Source organism: Python bivittatus, unplaced genomic scaffold (assembly GCF_059951505.1).
Source record: "Python bivittatus isolate LINGU-HERP-01145 unplaced genomic scaffold, Pbiv_v1 ctg000310_np1212, whole genome shotgun sequence".
Taxonomy (NCBI): domain Eukaryota; kingdom Metazoa; phylum Chordata; class Lepidosauria; order Squamata; family Pythonidae; genus Python; species Python bivittatus.
In genome coordinates, this window is record NW_028277054.1 from 13,203,757 (window position 1) to 13,226,138 (window position 22,382).

Here is a 22,382-nt window from a genome sequence, read left to right on the forward strand (position 1 = left end):
TGCTAATGCACCACATTCTTTTAACTTGCCAATTAATATTTCAATTCCCTTTGAAGGATCTTCCAGAACCAACACCAACTTAGTCCCCCCTCAAAAACGCAAAAGCCCTTAACTTATAGGTTTCTTTTTCTTTACCCCCACAATCCTCTCATCTTGTCTTATATCTCTTCAGTATTTCAAGAACCAGAATAAACAAGAGAGGAGACAGTGGGCACCCCTGGTTCCTTTTTGCATCTCACAGGGTTTTGTTAGATCTCCAGTAACAATTATTTGTGCTTTCTGTGAAGAGTAATCGATCATACCCATTTTATAAAGTTCTCTCCAAAATTCATATCTTCCAAAACCTTGAACAAGAAAGCCCAGTTCAAATTGTCAAAGGCCTTCTCTTCACCTAAGAAGATCAATGCAGCTTGTTTTTCATTATGTTGCTCCAAATATTCCAAAATGTCCAACACATTTGTAACATTGTCCTTTAACTGTCTTTCAGGTAAAAACCCACATTGATCCTCATGAATAAATTCCTGCAAAATTATTTTCAGTCTATCAGCTTCCAGTGAGGATTCATGTCATGTTTTCTGCATTTCTAATGTAAATTTGAAGAAGAGAGTTATAGGTTTGACATATCTGTAGCGGGAAGGCCGAACTAGATACCTGAAATCTGCTATGTAAGACTGCCTCAGACAGTGTTTCTCAACCTGGCAACTTTAAGATGGCTGGACTTCAACTCCCAGAATTCCCTAGCCAGCACGCTGGCTGGGGAATTCTGGGAGTTGAAGTCCAGGCATCTTAAGGTTACTAAGGTTGAGAAACACTGGCCTAAGGCATGGAAGAGGTTCTGCTTCTTTCTTCCAAGAGTGCCTGTGTGGATTCACAACCAGTGATTTTTAGCACACCTTTCCCCCATCTTCATGCAGCATATTTAATAACAAGACTGGGGCTGGGAGGGGGGTATTGGCTTCCTGTCCCAGAGTGGGGTTTTCCAAGCAACTTCTCAGAATATTTGCATAGAGTGAACACAAATAGGTATTCTAAGAACATAGGAAACTGCTTTCTACTGAGTCACACTCTTAGTGCTCAGTGTCATCCCCACCCATGGGCAGTGGCTTTCAATATTTCAGCGATCTCTTCCCAACACACCTTAACATGGCAGATGTTTTTACAGGCCCTGGATAACCCAGAAGTGTAGTATGTGATGTAGGAGGCTGGAATAGCTTATTGTCTCTGTCGCTGCTGTCTTGTGCTATCTTTTGTGCTAACCAAAGCATCCTGTGGTTGTAGCGTTTTCGGGCAATTACAACATTGCAGCTGCTTTATCGGAGGACTCATTGGTGTTACGTTATCTGCATCTCTTACTGTACCCACTCCTTTTGGATGAGAAAGAATTACAACCCACTCAACCCAATGTTATATCTTGAAATCAGAAGCGCAAATAGATTCTGATGCATGCACATGTGGAAATCTTCAGGGGAGGAATGAGCTTGCAAAAAGGTTGATCATGCCTGCTCTATAGCTGCTGCAGACCAATTTTCAGCTCTGTGTGGTTAATAATTGATTAGATCCACCCTTAGACCCACTGAAATTAGTGAAGCTGAAGTAAATCAGGACAAAATCTGTTTCCATTTATTTCTATCCACCTGCTTCCAGTATGAGTAATCTTAGTTGCACCCTATATCGTCAAGCTATTGCTATTTAAAATTGACATTTAGGGTACAGATTTGTTTGCTAATGTTTGATTTTAAACAGTCTTGTATCTCTTAAATAAATAAAAATAATCATTGATTGATCAAGACGTCATTCGATTTTAGAACCCCTCCTCCGTGCATTACTTAATAGGTTATTTTTGCAAGATAACCTATACAGGATTTAAAATTCTGCCCTTTGTACCATATGTGAATAATAACAACTGCTGTGCAATGCTTTGGAAAGAATTCAGAAAAAGAGTGTTGGAGTGTTCCCAAGCATTTTGAAGGATCTTTTCTTAATTATTTCCAAAGTGTTACGTAGTGCTAAATATATTCTTCAAGACATGCAGACTCAAAACTGGATTAAAATCTCCTGCATCATAAGGGAGAAGTTGAGATGTGGCTATATGATTCCCTATTAAAATTAAGGGCACCAGAGGCTTCCAGGAAAAATCATTTGGGGAAAGAAATCAGTAAATGAAAAGTGAACTTCCTCTAAACTGGTGTCTTTCAACCTTGGCAAATTTAAGAGGTGTGGACTTCAATTCCCAGAATTCCCCAGCTAGCCATGCTGGCTGGGGAATTCTGGGAGTTGAAGTCCACACTTCTTAAAGTTGCCAAGGTTGAAAAACACTGCTTTAAACCAATTGGAAACCTGAACCTTCCAGATGTTGATGGACTACAACTCAATTACTCTCTGAATCCTTGCTATGCTGACTGGAATTGGAGTCCAGTACATCTAGACGGCATTGGGTTACAGAAGATGCACAATAACTCTCTAACTGTTCTGAGGCTGGTCTAGCCCTACAGCACTTGAAAGTCTGGATTTGTAGCTTTCGCTCCTTCAACTCTCTTTAGCTCTACTTGCACAACACCCTTCCCCATGCTTAACTCTGCCTCATTTCATTTTCTAGGTTTCGGTGACTTGATGAACAATAAACTAGCCACCTTGACTCTGTCTGCGCAAAAGACTAGGCTAAAAGGTGGTGGGTGGGTGGGTTCAGCATGTGAGAATGCAGCTGCTTCAAGCTTTTGGTCTTTTGGTTTACAGGTAGTCCCCAGTTTAAGAACGAGTTCTGTTCCCAAGGTCTGTCCTTAAGTTGAATTTGTACGTAAGCTGGAACAGTATTATTGTATAATACTATATAAGTAGTATTGTGTAATGAACTCAAACCGTTGTGTATTTAACTCGAATCATGTGTATTTAACTCAAATTTTGCTACAGTAGGCTCCGTTCTTAACTATGGGTCGTCGGTAACCCACACGTTCTTAACCCGGGGACTCCCTGTAAATGCAACAGAGGCTGGGTTTGGTCAAGGCAGGCTACTCTGCCCAGCAAGATGGTCATTATATTCCTTCCTTCTCAATCAGCATACACTTTTCTTATTCAGGTGTTATTGTTACCTCTAGTTTGGCTAACTTGTAGAGTAGATAAAGAAGATGAGAATCCTGCCCTTGTAACTGATGGACAGAGGACTTAACTTCAGTAAAGGATCCTTAGTATAACATTACAGCTGCTGAAATCCCCTCTTCTGCACAACGTTTATCTCCAAGTGTATTTTGCAACGGGCAACTTTCTAATATGCCTTCCTGCTTTTCTCTTTTCTAGGAAGTGATCTTTCAGAAGAATTCAGTAAGTTTAGCTTATTATCTGTCATTCATGACATCATGCTCATTTTCTATTCTTGGGATTGAACTGTTGATTCAAAAGGTTGTCATTTGTAAAGTTGGCAATTGTGCAGAACTTCTTCATTTCAGTTGACCTGGGCCAAATGGATGCAACAGCCAATGGTCTGTTGATCAGCTTTGAATTACAGAAGCTCCTTGTCAAATAGTGGTTAGAAATTCCATCATAAAATACAGGCATCCAAAGTTAGCCCCTAACGCAAATCTCACATTAAATTTACTGAGCATGATTTCAGTCTTAGGCATAGTTATCTGGGAATCCACTTCCTTGAACTTGTAGTGCTTAATTTTGATTGCATTCCTTGTCAGTTGGTTAAAACACAGTTAACAAAAGATCATCAAGCAGCTGGAACTTAACTTTTTATCACAGGCATGAATTAAAAACTCAGTCTTAGAAAGGGGAAGACGTATCCTGCCACCGCTTAATTATTTTCTTGGTTCTTTGACTTCCTCAGTATTAGTCTGTCAAAACAATAGTAAAGTTTGAAAAGTCTTATTAAGTTATTGCTTGAGAGAGGAAAGACCATCAGGTTTCTGGTGTTCCAGCAAGTGATATCCATATTCCTATCTGAAGAACAATCCAGGACCTCTTCTCTCCTTCATTCCTCCTCTGTTAGACCACTGTTGATAGTAAGGAATCTTTTCCTCATCAGGCACATGGATGAAGAAGAAATTACAGCTCTAATTTTCATATTCCCTGCTGTCCCAGCCCAACCAACAAACCTTTGTGCATAATTTTGAGCCAGTGTTCCAGCCTGGAGTTCCTCAGATGGATTAGGATTCCTACAACCTCTGATCATTGGCCATTGCCTGGGGGGGAGATCAAAAGAAATCAAGATGGTGCCCATAACTATATAATCAAAGCCCTGAACATAAAAAAGAGGTGGGCTTTTGATCATATAGTGATGGCCACTGTCTTGACACCCTCCCCAATGCAAACATAGGACTGGCAATCCAAAGATTCCAGGCCAACACCAATTGGGGATGAAATAAGTGCACCATTTACTGTGAATGTGTGGGCAGCTAAAGAATGGGAGAGAGCCAGGAGAATGAAATGGTTTCCAATCCGACCTATGTGCCCCAAGTAGTCTGCCCCTTGTGTGGACCTCTTACATTTCATATTTATGTTACATTACTATTTGTAGTGTAATTTGCTTCACTGAGGTTCCCCTGCTGGCAGCTGGTTAATGGAGGACCATTAAAAAAATCATAGAAATAGCAGTGCTTTAAAACTCTTTAATGTGCAAGTTGGACTTTAGCAGGCACTCAGATAAATTAACAAACACTGAAAAGGGATTGCCTATGCGAGAGTCTGCAAAATCTTCTGATGATGAAGTCACGGGCCACATAAAGTGAAAAACTGCTGGTGTAGGATGGAAGTGAGGGACTGGCTGGGACGGTTTGAACCTTCAATCAATCCTAAATTCACCAACCTCTTTTGTAAGACAGTTATGGCCAAAGTAAAATGAAAAGAAGACTCGCCCAAACCAAGTTCCATCCTCTATGTAGTTTTGAGCTCCCAGCAAAGCTCAAAAGCGTTCAATCGCTAAGAGCAGTGTTTCCCAATCTTAGCAATGTCCAGTGTGGACTTCAAATCCCAGAATTCCACAGCCAGAATGTCCATTGATAAGAATTCTGGGAGTTGAAGTCCACACACCTGGAAGTTGCCATGATTCGGAAACATTGAACAAGGGCATTGTAATGCAAGGGGCATTTTAGAAGTGAAGAATAGGAGGTGGATGCGGTTTCTGTACCAATATCGCTTGTACCTCTTCTAGGATAGCAACGGGAGCTATACCTTCATCCCATATGTGGTGACAAACCAGAAGAAGGTCTTCTGTTGCAATGTCAGCACCATGATGTGCTTGAGTGAGCTTTACCAGACCAACTTCAACATGGAGGCCTTCTTCACTCCACTAACCGGACAACTCACTAAACTGCTTGAAGGCACTTCTATCAGCTCCAGGTAATGCTCCCTTCTTCCTCCTTTTTTCTTCAGTGCAGGAACTTGACTTGAGCAGCAAGAGGAACCTTTCCAGACTCAGTGGCCTTCAGAGGCAAGAATCCCAGGCAGGGGCAGGCAACTTTTTGGTGCCGGGGTTGTGTTATTTTAAATGTGTAATGATTAGCCTGATGGGTGAACTCAGCCCATTCAGTTGACTAAACAGGGATGGGAAGCAGGGCTTTGTGAATATGACAGTCATGGCGGACAACTTGTAAAACTTTCAGAGGGATTAGATATGCTCTGAGAAATATGCCTGTGATTCCTCACGGCTATTTATTACTGTCAGTATCTCTGGCATTGTCTAACTCAATACCTATCTTTGGGAATGTCAGCAGACGGAAGCAGTTGGAAGTTTCCCCAGGCCTTTTACTGCCCACTCTGGAAAGAGAACAGACAAGATAGGCCTTTAACCTGAATAATACTTATGTGTATTTAACCTGCAGAATACTTACGTGTATTTGTAGATAGCAGAGAAGTAAAAATGAGCAAAAAAAAAAAAAAATTTAAATAGAGTTAAAAAATTAACTCTATCATATGAAATAGGGGGGTGAGCCCATAGGAAGTGAGCCTCCCCCTCCCTCCCCCGAGAATCCATGCTGTGTCACCCATGGTGGCTAGAGACTCTTAGCAGATGCTAAGATCAGGCAGGGCGAATCATGGGAAGGGCAGTCTCTTAAAATACCCAGGCAGAGAGGTTTGTTAAATCTGGAGGTTTTCTTGGCGTGCCCAAACGGGTGTTGTGATGTTGTGATACAAGCTCCGCCCCATACATACATCCAGGTACCATAACAGCCCACGTGCAAGAGGAGCAGAATTTGCATTGCAACACTGCAGTACGAGTTTTGTCCTTTGTTTCTCTGCCATGGAAACTGCCATGCTGGGGCCTGAGCCTAATAAGGCATTAATAGTGGCAATGAGGACCTTGAACTGACCTTGGAAACACACGCAGAGCAGTTTATGCAGCAATGGCGTAATGTGGCAGTAGCCCAGCTGACCAGTGAGGACATGGGCCACTGCATTTTGCACCCGCTAAGTTTCCTGATGGTCTTCAAAGGCCTCCCCATGGAGAAGGAATTGCAGTCCTGGTTTTCTTTGTAACTATGAAGGTTTGTTTTTTTTTAATGAAAAAGCCAAAAGGTTGAAAGCGCCATAAAAGAGTCTGGTGCCCTCCAGTCATCCTGGGATTCCAGTTCCCAGAATTCCTAGCGGCTGTAGTGCTCTGAAACAGTCCGAACCCACCTGAAAGGCACCAGATTCGGAACTTCCCCCGATTTAAGGAGAGGGGCTGCAAAAGATACCCCAGTCTTTGAAAATGTTGTAACTACGGCTCGGCCAGATACTTGGATACACAGGATGGCAATCTGTAGCTCCTTACAACTCATAGTAATAACTGTAGTTGGGAAGGAATGGTTTCCCGGAATAGTTTATGCTGACTAGTCTTAAATCTGTCTGAATTAAGCAGGAAGGCTGGTGATGGAAAACAGGAAGATTGCCTTCAAAGTTCTTTGGAATCTAATCTGACAAACAAGATGAACAGGCTTCTATTTCTGGAAGGAGGTGTACCTCCCAAACCTGAACTTCAGTTAGAGCAAGAGTTTTTGAACCCTTTGATCTCAGTTCCTGGGGTTATTGGAAGACTATTAAAGTGAGGGAGACTACTTACGAAACTGCCACGAAGCCTTCTCTCTCATTTCCTCAAAATCTACACCTTCCCCACGGCATCAAGTTTCAACTTGTCTCAAACTTCTCATGTGGATTTCTGAAATCAAAAGTCTAATCTAAGATGCCCAGCTCAGTAGTACAACATCAGCAGAAGTCAAATGGGGAAATGGGTTGGAAGCCACTTTTCTCCTTATCACAAAGTTCTGCCATCGTTTCTTTGGTGGTAGATCATGCATTCTTGCTTTGCCTGTAAGAAATGGAGACTGAATGATGGGGCTGTTCCCAATTCCATGTTCTTTGTTCATATTTGAGTCCAACTCTGTCATCCTGAAGATTGCTCCTTTAACACCCAAGGTCAGGTACTAGCTGCTTTGATGGAGATCATATGGACAAGAAAATAGGCTAATCTTCCAACAATGTGGGAGTTCAGTGTCCAGCATCCCCAGCCAACTGGACTATTGATTGATTACATGCATCAAATCAGTGGTGACTCTTAGTGACCACATAGATGGATGATCTGTCCCCAACCTGGTCCTTCATGTCTTCCAACAGTACACCCATTGGTGTTGTAATTGAGTCCGGCCACCTTGCTACTAGTTGTAGGTTGGACAATGGAGAAGGAAAATTCTAACGAAGAAATATAATGAAGTAGTAGCAGCATGACTAGGATGATAACTTCCTATCTTATACCATTGTAGAAAGCCACAGTCTGTTGAATGAAGCAAAGTGGTTTGATATGCATACAATATTAATCCATAAACCATGGTTTGTTTATTTAGACTAGCTGAGATCACATAACATACTAGGCCAAGACCAAGCAAAAGATGTTACAGCTTAGCAGAATGAGTTGGTTCATACTCCATGTTAAATAGTGATTAATTGATTGATTGATTGATTGATTGATTGATTTGTACAGATTTTTATAGATTGCCTATCTCTGAGGACTCAAGCAAGTTTATAAACAGACTAGATAACAACAGGCTAAATAAAATCAATGATCTAAGCAAATTTGTTTAAATTTGTTTTAAGCCAGTTTGGTCTAGTGGTGAAGGCACCTGGCTAGAAAGCAGGAGGCGATGAGTTCTAGTCCCGCCTTAGGCATGAAAGCCGGCTGGGTGACTTTGGGCCAGTCCCTCTCTCTCAGCCCAACCCACCTCACAGGGTTGTTGTTGTGGGGAAAATAGGAGGAAGATCGAGTATTAGGTATGTTTGCCACATTAAGTTATTTATAAAAATAATAAATTAATTATTTTTAAAAAATTAATGTAAGGTAACCCTTATACCATCAGCAGCCAAACACTCTGTATCCTCCTTAAAAGGCAGGCTAGGCGCATTCCTTATTTCAGATGGCAAGGGGTTCCAAAGTGCTTTGCTTAACCATCGTTTATAGAAAAAAAACAAAGTTGGCTTTGAGCCACACAACATACTGTATGATGTATAAACTATGATTTACAAACTACATTTGCTTGGTGGATACTTTGTGCTAAGTCTTAAAGGATAAACCAAAAAGCAAATGTACTATGTTATGACTGAATGTGATGTTGGAACTCAACCATTAGTTCATACATGTTTAGCTACTATATTATCCCATTTTCCAGATTTGCACGATATATTGAACTAAGAAAATAACCTGGGTTCATGCAGTAAAATAAACCATTAGAAAAACAACAACCAAGGTTAAAACCAAAGAAGTTTAACATGGTTTACGAATATAAGGACTAGGTCAAGGGGCAAAATTTGGACAAAGGAAGCCATTGGGAACCTGTAGCACCTCCTCTTGTGGCCCCAGAGTGCTAGCTAAAAATATGCCTTTTTTCATTATTTATTTATGTATTACAAGTCTTTGAATATTGTCTATTACAAGGCAGTTTACGATAACAAAATATAAAAACAGTACAAAACCATACAACCACATACAACAGGGCACCAGCTTTCTCTCACCAATTCAGCTCCCAAATCAAAATATTCATGATTGCAAAATGAGTGGCTATGTCAATCAATAGAAATGGGAAATACATTTTGCCCTTTATAACTTTTGAAAAGCCCCTGTATAGCTCCCCCCCGCCATCACCAGTCCCTGTCCCAGCCCAAGTTTGGAATGTAGCTGTTAATATTACAGTGCAAACCTGTAGAGGGCAGAGGGAATGGCCTTGAAGGACAGGAGAAAGAGCTGCTACCAAGGGCTACCAAGGGTCAGATAAGAGGGGCTTTTGCTTCAGCCAAGAAAATAATGTGAGAAAACGTCTCAGGCAGGCTCCTCCCTAGTTCACGCAAAGATAAAGTGAGGGAGGGGGAAACACATTCAGACTTGCAAGATTCCGTTACTGTAGATGTTACAATAAAAGTAGTCCTGATCTCTATGGCATTGGTTTCTTAGTCTGGTCTACTTGTTGGGCTGATAAAACCTTGGTCTCCTTTGCAAGCTGATGGCAGTTTTGAATTAACAGACCTGGCCAAATGTGTTTTGTGAACTCATCTGCTGAATGTGACTCTGCAACTCAGTGCTCTTGGAAAAAGAAGCAACCCTACCAGTGGTAGGGGAGAAGAGGGTCACAATAGGTGACAGCACTAGCTGTCCTTGGTTGAGTCCAGACACTTGAAGAAAAATTGTAACTGATTAGTGCTTAGATAGCAGACTGCAAGGAACTGCCAGGTCAATCTATATCTATAACTTATCTATATCTATATATCTGTATCATCTGTATCTATTATCCACTATCTACACATATACATACAAACTTGCAGTTTCAGAACAGCAAAAGCTCTTGTTGACGGGTGTAGAATGTGGAGTTGGCTAGACCCAAAAGTTCTTGTGCCCCAGGGTAGCCTTGCTACTTGAGTTGTTGATAACTTGATTAAGAGAACAGGATGTCCCAGCAAATCAGGGTAGTGTAGCCACACATGGTTATGGCAGGCCTTATGTGGGTATGTTGGCACAGCAACCGCTGTGGAAAGGAGCCATCATTTGCATGGGTAGTTCAGTGTCTGTCTGTTTCTCTGCCCTGGAAGCCTTCTTAATTGAAGAACATCCCTGCTTCTTTAGACAAACGCCTCTGCACTTCATCCCTCTATTACCGGCAGCATCTACCTAGGATGATGTGATGGAATGGAATTTTGAAGGCCAGGCTCAGGAAGATAAAAATTTTCTTAGCTTGCCAGAACAGCGTGGGAAGATTGATGTCAGGCCTAGCCCAAGGAACTCCAAGAGACAATGCCAATTCAGTCCAGCTATATTTATTAGCTACAACCTCTAGCAAGAATCTTCCCAGACTAAAACCCCAGCTCCCAAAGTCATCCAGCCACAACAGTGTGAATTCCTCAGGGAGGTGCCAGTCTCATCCTCTTGTTCCTCCCATGCTGTTCTGGCGAGCTAAGAAAATGTTTCTCTCTCTGAGCCTGGCCTTCATAATTCCATTCCATCACAGATGTCCATGAGAAGGGCAGTCTCCTCTGCCCATGTTCCCCAGTAGCTGGTGCCAGTTTAATTGTGGAGGTAGGCAGAGATACTCTACACCCCCATTGGCAGCCTCTTCCCCCAGCCAAGTAACCATACTGGTGGCTCCACCACACCTAGTCACAGTAGGTTAAGCAAAGGAACGTTGTAGGCTAACCCTTGAAAGAAGTAGCACATTTATGCATTTATTACATTTCTGCCCCACTTTCCTTCAGGAGCTGAAGGCAACTCCCTTCTCCTATTTTGCTCTACAGCTACCCCTGGGAGTTAGATTGGGCTGAGAGAGAGGGACTGTTCCAAAATCACCCAGGGAACGTCCAAGGCTGAGGGTGGACTAGAACCTGGATCTTCTAATTACACCTCCACCACTACATCACACTGGCTATCCTGCTGCTGGACTGGAGCAGCCCTACCAAGAGCTAAACTTGTTTCTTGATTAACCACAACAATCTACCCATTGGCAGCACGATTCCAGGAGTGCTTAAGGTCTTGCTACTCCACCATTTACACTGATGGAAGCCATCGTGCCACCTTTGAATCAGTTTGACCACTGAATGGAAGCGTATGGCAGCTTCTTACCTTCCAGAGCAAAATGGCACCCATGACTGAAATCTCCTTTGCCACCCTCAACCCGGGGCTGTTCACCATCATCATCATCCACAGGATAGTCAAGCATGTGGTTCTGGAAGGCCAAGAATGGAGAGAAGGGACTTACAGGAACCTATTTATATTTATATGGCGACCCATCTCAAATTCATGAGTCTGGGTGGCTTTCACAGCAGTTGGAATCACCATATAACACCATATAACAGTAAAAATAATACATACAAGATCAGCAGCCAAGGTAAAGACAAAAACACCAAACCAAACAACAAACAAATCAGCATAACCACTGCATGGGCTGTATCACACATCCCCAAGCTTGGTGGCAAAACCATGTTTTAAGGCCTTGCAAAAGGCCAGCAGAATTGGGACCAATCTTATCTCTGGGGGAACGATGTTCCCAAGGGTGGATGCCAAAACAGAAAAGGCTCTTTCTGGGCCTTGCCAGATGGTGTTCCCTAATAGATGGGACCCATAGCACGCCTTTTCTGCTGGACATGATGGGACAGGTAGATATAATTGAGGACAGGTGGTCTATAATAACCCGGCCATATACTTTGAAGAACTTTATACATAATTACCAGCACCTAGAATTGATATAAAGAGGTAACCAACCCTGCACTCACTCGTACTGATGATGTTACCTAGTTGGGTTCTGAAAGGTCTCCAAGCAAACAACCGAGCTCAGAGAGCACCAAGAATTCCAACTAGCGTTAACCCCGGAAGTGTACTGGCAAACACTGCTTGTGGAGCAGAGGTGCCATGTGCTCTGATCGAGAAGCGCACATAACTGCCCGTGCTGCTACATTCTGTACCAGCTGCACCAGCTGTCCACTTCTAGTTTGCTCAGCTTTTATGACCGCATTCTGTCTAGTTCCACAGAAAAGGAACCCTAGACCAGGTTACTGTGAAGCAGAAGCAACCAAAAGAAAACAGAAGGAGCTTTTTTGGTTTGCTGATCCTACTTCCTGTTCTCAGAAATGTCCTGGAATCAAGATGGCAGGAAGTTGTGGTAAACCTCACTAGTGTCATCACAGCAAAACTTATGTGTTACCAGGGATTTGCTTCAGATGCTGTGTTCTTGCCCCAGACAGAATATCTGGAAAAGTGGGCATACCTTCTTCTCCTTGTATTTAAGAAAATATTTGTTAGGAATAACTTTTCAGAGCATTTGCACGCCTCCATCCACAAAAGCTCATTCCTGTAGTTGCCTTGAGCCCACGGCATTCCTGCAAAAGTTGCCACTGTATTGTGATTTTTATGTGGGGGGAGAAGAAGATTACTCCCCATCTTTTTAGCAACTACATTGCCTGCATTTAATTAATTAAATATGTCTTTAATTACATTCGATCCAAATTTAGTTTTTGGTCTTCCTCTGCTTGCCCCTGGGCATGGCCGTTGAAGGCTGATGTGGGAGTCACAGGAGAGAGGAGGGACCCTCAGCAAACCCACTTGCCTCCCTGTACAAGATGGAAGAATTAAAACCCAAAATACATATTGCTTTTTCCAGTGGCTACTTCCGGGAGATGATCCGGAGTGACATCCGGAGGGCTCGTGAAATGTACCAGGGGGAACAACTGAGCCGTGAGCTGACCAGCATTCAGCAGCGCCTGGACAGCGTGGAGTGCCTGAGCCTTGATATTGTCATGAACTTCCTTCTCTCCTACCGTGATGCTCAGGTGAGCTCATCTCTTGACGCTCTTTGGGCTTCACGTCCTGATGGGTAACTGAAAACAAGTAGGATTGGTGGCAACAACACCATGACAGCAATCCTTTCTCAACTATTTTGTTCTTCCATTGGGTACCTATCTTACCTTTCTACTGTGCAGGTTGTTGTACTCCCAAACACAGCAGCTCTTTGTGGCTGTGTTTTCATTTGCTTCTGTGTTTCATGACTGACATCAGAAACGTAGTGAGGCCTTATATGGGAACTGGATTCAAGCGTCATGTTGACCCATAGCTTCCTTAACTGTGCCAAAGCTTGTCAAGTGCCATGTAGTTGGCAGGACCAAGGAAGCAAGACTTACACAGATTTCAGGAAAGTCTCTTTAATGCTCACCTGGGTAAACGCAGAATTCCCTAACCTTATTTATAGGGAGTTTGTTAAGGCAGAGTCTCTTTGAAATGCTTTGTGCTAGATGTCACTCAGCCTGGGCTGACTTGCTGTTTATAAAATAATCTGTCAAAAGCAGAAACCTCCTGCTTTCTCATCCTCCACACAATTGCTCACAAAGCCCCCCAAACCATAAGGGTTAACATGTTATGGGGCCCAGACTCTTACCTGGCAGTGATTTTAGTTGCTGGTCAGGGAGGATTTTGTTCAGTGGTAAAGGTCAAACTATTTTTGTTCTTGCTGTTAAAGTTCCTGGGGACCAGGTGTTAGCAACAGAGGACCTGTGAGTACCCAACAGTCCTAGACACTGTCTGTCAATTCCAATGGATAAATTATCTTTCAAAATCCTTCTCAAAACTTCAAGATGTGTAGACTTCAGCTCCCAGAATTCCCCAGCCAGCATTGCTAACCACCCTCCCCATCCCCGGTATAACCTAATGGGAAAGTTAATGGGAAGCAGACCTTAAATATAAGTTTTATTGACAGGACCAAGGATTGAATAGGTCTTCTATATATGAAATGGCTGATACACCATATGGACCTCATTGCATTTCTGAGCTTGGTTGGCTTCACATTAAGGACTCAATAAAATGTGACTTGGGTAGACCTGGTTTTGTGTTTAGTTCCAGGCTTTTTAAACTTTGAGATTCCAGATGTTGTTAGTCTACAATATTTGTCATCCTGCATCATCATGGACAATGGTCACTTGGTGTCATCTTCTGTAGGACTGTGATGCTATCATCACTCTGGTGGAGACTCTCCAAGACCTGCCAACCTGCAGTGTGGCTGAGCAGCACAACATCTGTTTCCACTATGCCTTTGCTCTTGACAGGTGAGACTTTTCCGTGAATAAAGACAGATCTCCTGTTTTAATCATCTTGATGCCCATGGGCACTGGATCTCTGTTGGGCAACCAGAATTCCTTTACACAGCTGTGGAGACAGGAGTAATGTGATGGAAGGAAAGCACAGTTCTACAATGTTTTTAGAACAAAAACTGGGCTGTTGCTGTAGATTCCTCTTGGGAAGAGGCTCCAGGGGATCTCAGAAGCTCCTGTACTTCAAAATTTCCCCCTGCCAATTAACTTTATTCAAAGCAGGAATAACCAGGTGGATGGATATTTTCCCTAGTGGTTTACATAATAATAAAAACCAATCCGTTCCTTTCCTCATTCTTATAAACCACAAAAAACATGACCACCAAATTTTATTATACAGTAGCCAGACTGGAAAAGAACAAGCCAAATGGTAAAAGAGCTCTCTGACTTTTGGCCACTGTTGAGAGGTACATCTGTGGGAGAGAAAATCCCCACAGATGTTGGAGACAAGAGACTCATCTACAAAACAACCCTATCCCATCGTGTAGTAAGCACAGGGTATGTTTTCTGCTGTGCCTATATTCTTCTCTGTTAGTGAACCTGTTCTCTGTCAGCGTTACGTACTTGAGCACATGATATATCTGCAGGCGGAACCGACCTGGGGACCGTGAGAAAGCTCTCTCTCCGTTCTCCTGCCTCTGGTGGAGAAGGCGGAAGGGGTGGCACCTGACCTGTATTGTATGTGTGGCCGCATCTACAAAGACATGTTCATCGACTCTGGGTTCACGGATACTGAGAAGAGAGACAAGGCCTTCTTTTGGTGAGGAATAGAAAGGAATCCTCTGGGCTCACCTGGATTCCCAAATCAATCTAAATATGGCTGAAGGCCTGCAGCATTTTGGTGTCAGTCTTAACAACAGGCAAGGTGAACCACTTATCTCAGATCATAGTCTAACCCTCCACGGGCATTTATTAGAAGAATTCCCTTGTGTTTGCTTCTCTTGGAGGGCAAGCAGACCTACATCTCCTCGGAGATGGAAAGGTCCAAACTCCTTTGCCAGGGTTGCAGTTAGATATACAGAAAGCCAGTATATGAAAGAAGGAGTGCCATCTTGCCCTTAACTTTGGGCAGGAAACCATGTTCATCCAGCACTTTATTGGATTCACTGCTGAATTGTTGGGTGAGGGGTCAAACATTTGGCAGTTGACAGATACACTCAATATTTTTGGGAGGGGTAAGGGCTGCAGCAGTGGGGCCAGGAAAGGCAGGGGTTGCCCCTTGGTGAGTTGCCTGCAAACCTGTTTGTCAGCCAACCAAGATAGCTGAGCTTCTTGCTAATCATTCTGGTCAATGGAGAAGTCCTTTGGCAACTGTTTATTCTGGAGAAGTGGAGAAGTTCCTTGGCAACTCCCAGAAGTTCCTTGGCAACTCCCATGCTGGCTGGGGAATTCTGGGAGTTGAAGTCCACATATCTTAAAGTTGCCAAGTTTGAGAAACACTGATTTACGTGGATATTATACCCTCTTACCTTCACTTTTACAACCCCAATAAAAGCTCCCAGACTTAATTTTCTTTGCTTATGTGAGTATTGTGCACCTTTCCCTAGCAGCACGTCGCGGGTGATATTGATTTGAAGCTTTGAAACACATGGTCCTCAGCAGCTCATGAAAGCTGTAACTGACAGTCAGATGAGTCTTGGGGGCAATCAGGGGAAAAAATAAGGATTTTTGAGGCAAACTGGAAACAGAAAGATGGGTTGGTGTCTGCACTCTGTTCCCATAAGTGAAACAGTTATTCCTTTAAGGGGGATTCTGGGAGCTGAAGTCCACACATCTTAAGTTTGCCAAGCTTGAGAAACACTGATGTGAATCCATTCAAGGAAGCCAAAACCAAGAATGATATGTAGTAAAATTCTGAAAAGATTTTGATCCTTATGCTTTTAATTCTGCAGGTACCATAAGGCCTTTCTGACAGAGCCAAGTCTTCATGCTGGAATTAATTCTGTTGTGTTCCTCATCGCTGCAGGCCATAGTTTTGAAACCTCAATGCAGCTTCGGCAGATTGGTGTGAGATTGTTCTCTTTTGTAACTTACTGAATAAACTTGGGTATAGAGTTTTGTGAGGCTTGACAGAGAGGTCACCATGTTAATAGTTTGTGGCAAAAACAATGGCGACTGAACAATGTTTATTGGAGCATAAGCTTTCATGGATGATTTTTTATGGATTTCTTTATGTGCAATACAGGTAGTCATTGGTTAACATCTGTCCTGTTTAGCAACCATTCGAACTTATAATGGCACTGAAAAAGTAATTTTATGACCAGTCCTCGCACTTATGACCATCACAGTGTCCCCATGATTGTGATTTGGGCACTTCGCAACCAGCACACATTTATGACGGTCGCAGCATCCCGCAGTCACATGATTGACATTTGCCAGTTTCACAGCCAGCTTCCAATAAGCAAAGTCAATGGAGAAACTGGCAGTAAGTCGCAGGTCACAATCACATGATGTCACATTTAATGACCATGGGTGATTCGCTTAACGACTGCAGTGGAACTGACATCATTAATCTGCCATGGTCATATGATATTTCACTTAATGACTGCGTCGCTCAGCAATGGAGTTGCTGGTCCCAATTGCAGTCGTTAAGTGATGACTACCTGTATTTCTTTCATTATTCAGTTCATATCCTGCCTTCCTTCCCAGTGGACACTCCAAGTGGTTAATGTAATCTACAACAGGGAGATCCATAGGAAGTGGTCAAAAAAGTCAAGATGACGGCCATGTCTACACAATCAAATCCCAGCTCCTTTTTATTCGTGACATTGAAAAAGGGGGTGGAGGTTCGTTTGCATGGTCACTTCTGCCATCTTGACTTTTTGACATCCCCTCCCTCGTGGACATCCCTGATCTAAAATTAAATTTAAGGAATTAAAACCTGAATAAAAACAATTAAAACAGTAGCTGGTCTTAAAAGGCCTGGCTGAATATTATATTGCAAAGTTCCATGAAGTCTGATTGTATAATAAAATGGTTGGTCCTGGAGTGCTACAGAATGGCAAGTTTTTTAGCAATGCAGTTCTTCTTGATTGATCATTTTAGCCTAATACCCTTAAGCAGGGATGTCCAAAACTCGGTGATTCAGAAACGGAACAACCTGGAGAACTCACACTGCTTCAGGCCAGGTTAGCGATTAACGCAAAGAGATCCACTGAACCAGAAGTGGGTTCTAAGCATTCCAGACATGTTTATTCTGAATCAGTGAGTTTTGCACATCCCTAATGTTAAGAATCCGGCTGCATCAAATGCAGTATTACACCTGGGAAATCACATGAGTATGCATTTGAACAAAAATCCAGCTGTGAATCCAGTACAGTTATATTGTTTAGCCCCGTGTTTCTCAACCTTCGATTCTGCGAGTCGAAGTCCACCCATCTTAAAGTTGACAAGCTTGAGAAACACTGATTTAGCCCAAAGGCTGGAACCAAACTGAGGATTTTCTGAGAAATTCCTAACCTTCCCCATGAAATAACCTTCCTGCCTCTTTCTCCTGGCAGGGATGAAGGTGAGCTGTGTTTTGGGGCGGAAGGGGAGTTTGGAAAAAATGCAGCACTACTGGGATATAGGCTTTTACCTGGGCGCTAGCATCTTAACCGGGGACTTTGACAAAATCATCCAGGCCTCGGAGAAGCTGTACAAGCTCAGTGCTCCTGTGTGGTATGTAGTGGTGGCTTTGCATCTTCTGGGGGTGGGGGACAGGGACTTTGCACTTGCTAATACCATGAGGTGACCAGGAGAAAAGAGTCAGTGGGTGCAGGGACAGGCATGGCTCTGAAATCAGTAAGCATAACCTACTTTCATTTTCTGAAGAGCGAAAATCTTGTAGTAAACATTGAGGGCATATCAGGCACTTCAGATGCTCCACTAAACCATTACATGGTTGGCTTCAGTTTCGTTTATTGTGTTGTGTGATGAACATAAGTTTTGTGGCTCATTCAAAACAAATGGGGTTAAAACCAATTGCGGCATAGTGGGAAGTGTGATCTGAGCCACTGAATAAGTTATTTGCCTTATTCATGAAAAATAGGATTCAATCAGAAGGTAGACTGGTCCCTAGGTACAATTTGGGGATTGTTTTTCCATGTAAGCCACATCTGGAATGGATTTTTTGAATTGGAGAACTGGACTAACTTTTTTCCTACCTTTGCTGCTATATAGCCTGGTCTGTTAAGTTCTTGATATTAACTCCATCTTTGTAGTCTTAGAGAAAAATTGGGTTTCTTGAATCCTAATGGCTGGATCCACACAACGTAATAAATGGTAAACCTATGTCAACAAAGCACATTTGCTGGGTTCACATAATTAATGTGGCTTAATGTAATGGCCCGGTTTATGCGACACGCTTCCAACAATGGTTGAGTTCCCATAACAGGTCATGCCTGTTCCCCTATGTCCTTTGGTGCAACACTCTTATACAATTGGCAGGAACAAATGCATTGATTTTTTCCCCCTTTGGGAAAAATAATTCAAAAATTATTTCTGGCAAGAGTTTGAAAATAGTAGAAAAGAGAAACCCACAGTTTGGTATAGAACAATTTTTTTTTTTACCTTGGAAGGGCTGCTGTTGCTTTGGACTTGAAACCTTGAGTTTAGTGTATGAGAGTGAATGTTTGAAGGGTGAACTGCTCTGTTTTTCTTGGTATATGCAAGTGAATGAATGAATTAATTAATTAATTAATGTTGGCCCTTTTCGAGTTTGGTATGAGAGTGATTGTTGGAAAGGTGAACTGCTCTATTGTTCTGGATATTTGCTAATAAATAAATCAATGTCTGTCGGCCCTTTTCTTTTCTCCACTTCTTATCACCCCCTTTCTCTACAATCGATGCAGGTACTTGACTTCTATCAAGGAGACATACACAATCTATAATCATTTCAACCAAGTCCCCGACATATGGTCACCCAAACAAGAGCTGGTTGATTTCTGGCTGGCATTTTTAATGGAGTCCTGCCAGCCCTTTGTCTCCACAGAGAGCTGTCTGGTAAGGAAGCTGCGAATCCTGGTTGTTAAGCAGTGCCATTCTTGAACTCAGATTGTCCTCCTGAAACTGATGAGAGAGCTACTGATTTGGATCCCATTTGAATATGAGCAGATCTTAACTTGTGCTTTCTAGACTCAACTATGAACCAGCATTTGCTTTTTTTTTTTCTTTTAACTTCTCTCAAGTTTGCCCTGCAATTCTCTGAACACAACATGTTTACAAAAACACATGTAATGGGGTGATGGGGGAACATGAGAAAAATGTATGTGGTTGGAAAACAAGCTTGCAAAAAAATATATATATATATAAAATATAAAAGACGGTTGCCTGCAAAAATGCCACAAATGTTACATATGGAAAATGCATACACATATTCACATAGAGATTTGTGTTGCTAAAAACAATAAAAATAACAATTGCAGGCAGATCTTTCACAACCCTTCTTTCGAGATCCTTTTTAACCAGAGATACCTCGGATTTAACCTGAGACTCTTTGCAGATGATGCAAAGCTTTACCCAGCTTGACTTCAGATATTAGGAAATTTCCACTTCCTTTGCTGTTTCGTGTTCCCTCCCTCAAGCTGAACTGAATTTGGGGCAAGCTTTGCAGAACAGGCTTGACTGAAAGGAGATGGCATTTGCGGAGTGCAAGAGCAAAGTGGGACGCGATGTTCTCCCAGAAGCCTCTCTTTATGTCGATTCCTAGTTCTCTCTTTTAGGTCAGGGCTGAGTAAGCCAGGGCCCTCTGCATGATGTCAGATTACAGCATGCATCACCCCAGAGCACTGGCCTGCTGGCTGGGGCTGATGGTAGTTGCAGTCCAACATCATCTGGAGGACCACAGGTTCGTTACTCCTGAAATAAGTTATAGTCCAGGTAACTGCCTCTCGCTGCAATTCATCTCTTGTTCTCTTTGCTTCCTGTGTTCCTCCCCTTTCTCTTGTCCCAGTGTATGTTGTAGAAACCTGGACTGGAAGTTCCTTGGGGCGGGGACCTCTGCTTTCTCTCTCCTTCCCTTTGCTTCTGCTTGTAGCGATAGTTCAGGTAATTATCTTTCTTTACAATCCATCGCTTGTTAGCTTTGCTTCCCTCATATTCCCCTCTTTTTGTCACTCACCACCTCTTGTAGAAATGGGGACTGTAAGTTCCTTTGGGAAGGGCCCCTCCAGTTTTTTTTCCTTCAGAATACCCTAAAATATAATGCATGGAGGTGGCTTTATAGAGGCAGCAATCCTCAGGCAGTGCCAGTGCAACCCTCACCCCAGTTGTGTTACCACTTGGCCATGCTGTCTCTGTGGAGCCCGGCTGAGGTGTGCCTGGGACCCTTCTTGTCCTCCAGTCCCATAACCAAATAAATGTGTGAAGCCCCCAAGCAGGGTGTGAAGTCAGAATAATGCATTTGTGGTGTTTCTTCCCTTTCTGTAACTGGAATCTAGGGATATACTGTTCTTGTACCTGGAGGTTTCACATAGTCCGCCTAGCTTTCGAGCAATTCATTTAATCTTCCCTTTTTAAACCATCAGAGTTGATGGCTGCTATTTTTCTTGACAGGTTTTGATTCTCGACCTGAGCAAGGTGCTGCAACCGTCTCAGCTCACTGTTTGTAACCAGGAGATCAAAAAATCAGTGACGCTAAGCCACATCGGTTCCCTGGAGGAGGTATTTTCAGATATTTGTCCCACTTCAGTTTCCTTTTCTGCTTGTTCCCTGATACAGGTAGTCCTTGCTTAACAACTGCCCTGTTTAGTGACCATTCAAAGTTACAGTGGTGCTGAAAAAGTAACTTAACAACCGGTCTTTGTACTTATGACCGTTGCAGCATCCCCACAGTCATGTGATCAAGATTCAGGCGCTTTGCAACTGGCAGGTGTTTATGGCCATGACAGCATCCTGCAGTCACATGATCACCATTTGCATGCTTCACAGCCAGCTTCCAACAAGCAGAGTCAATGGAGAAGCTGGCAGTAAAATCGCAAATGTCTCGCTTAATGATCATGGGTGATTTGCTTAACGACCACAGCAGAAATGAGGTTGTAAGTCCAGTGAGGTCATGTGATTTTTTGCTTAGCAACTGCATCGCTTAGCGATGGAGTTGCTGTTCTCAATTGTGCTTATTAAGCGAGGACGATCTGTGCTCCCAATTTTCAGTGATTGGAGTTTTGTTTCTGGAGTTATTTGCTTAGTGGGTCTTTCTCTCGGCTTCTGTAGGAAGGAATTTCCACCTGGACCTTTCAAGCATCCTCTATCCGTGGAATCAGGTGATGATCATTTCTGCCATTTTTAGAGAGCACATTTTAAATGCTGGGCTTCTGCTTAACTCAAGAAACTGCAATCCAGCAGATTCCTGCATTGTGCTTACTGTGCACGTGTCACACTTAAAACCACACATTACAAAATGAATGGTGATATTCCCACAATTGCTAAGCTTGGTTAGGGCCCACCTGGATCAGATTTTTGTGACTTTTCATATTCTGGGAACTCAACCCATTTGGTTAAGTTATGGTTCACTGTATTCCATGAATCCAGAAAATTGTTTAATTCAGCAATCAGGTGTAGTGTGTTGTGTGAATGGAGTTAACGCCTGTCTAACCCAGTATTGTCTGTGCTTTTGGCACCAGCGAATGCATTTGAATGTTTGAGAATGTATCTTGGAAACAATGGTAACGACAAACAGTGCGGTCAGTTACAAAACCTTTGTGGAAGATGATTTCCTTACCTTCCTCTGGAAATCAGAGGCACTCCTGGAAATGAAGTTGCTGTTAGAAGCAGGTGCTTTGCTATGCACCACGCTACGTTTTATTTTCTCTTCCTGATTTTTATTTAAAATGGTGTTTCTCAACCTCAGCCATTTTAAGATGCGTGGGCTTCAGCTCCCAGAATTCTGGTTGGCTAGGGAATTCTGGGAGTTGAAGTCCACCCCTCTTAAAGTTGACAAAGTTGAAAAACACTGGTCTGAAGCATCACAAGAAGAAGAATCAGGTGGAACAGAAAGCCCTAGGGCAATGTTGTCCAAACTTGGCCACTTTAAGATGAGTGGACTTCAGCTCCCAGAATTGGTGGCTGGGGTGGCTGGGGAATTCTGGGAGTTGAAGTCCACTCATCTTAAAGTGGCCAAGTTTGGACAACACTGCCCTAGGGATTCAGAGGATGTGTTGTCAGAACTCACAGGTGCCATGTTGGCAATTCTGAATTCACGCAACTAGCAATAGCTGTCTGGATCCTTACCTAGGGGACCTTTCCCATCACTTGCCCACCCACCCCAGCCCTCAGCCAGGCCTTTTAACTGGGACTTCCTACTTGTAAAGCCACCTTCAGGC

The 22,382-nt window shown here is 42.9% G+C and overlaps 1 protein-coding gene across 1 annotated transcript in view; it reads left to right on the forward strand.

Moving 5' to 3' along the window:
* MAP3K6 (mitogen-activated protein kinase kinase kinase 6) overlaps positions 1–22,382 on the forward strand; it is a 50,412-nt gene that overhangs the window by 10,632 nt on the left and 17,398 nt on the right. Inside the window, 11 exon segments of the mRNA XM_007435518.4 lie at positions 3,292–3,315; positions 5,147–5,334; positions 12,603–12,771; positions 13,931–14,037; positions 14,670–14,700; positions 14,703–14,842; positions 15,975–16,087; positions 17,583–17,742; positions 18,915–19,065; positions 20,617–20,724; positions 21,274–21,323. Coding sequence (XP_007435580.2) covers positions 3,292–3,315; positions 5,147–5,334; positions 12,603–12,771; positions 13,931–14,037; positions 14,670–14,700; positions 14,703–14,842; positions 15,975–16,087; positions 17,583–17,742; positions 18,915–19,065; positions 20,617–20,724; positions 21,274–21,323 — 1,241 coding nt within the window.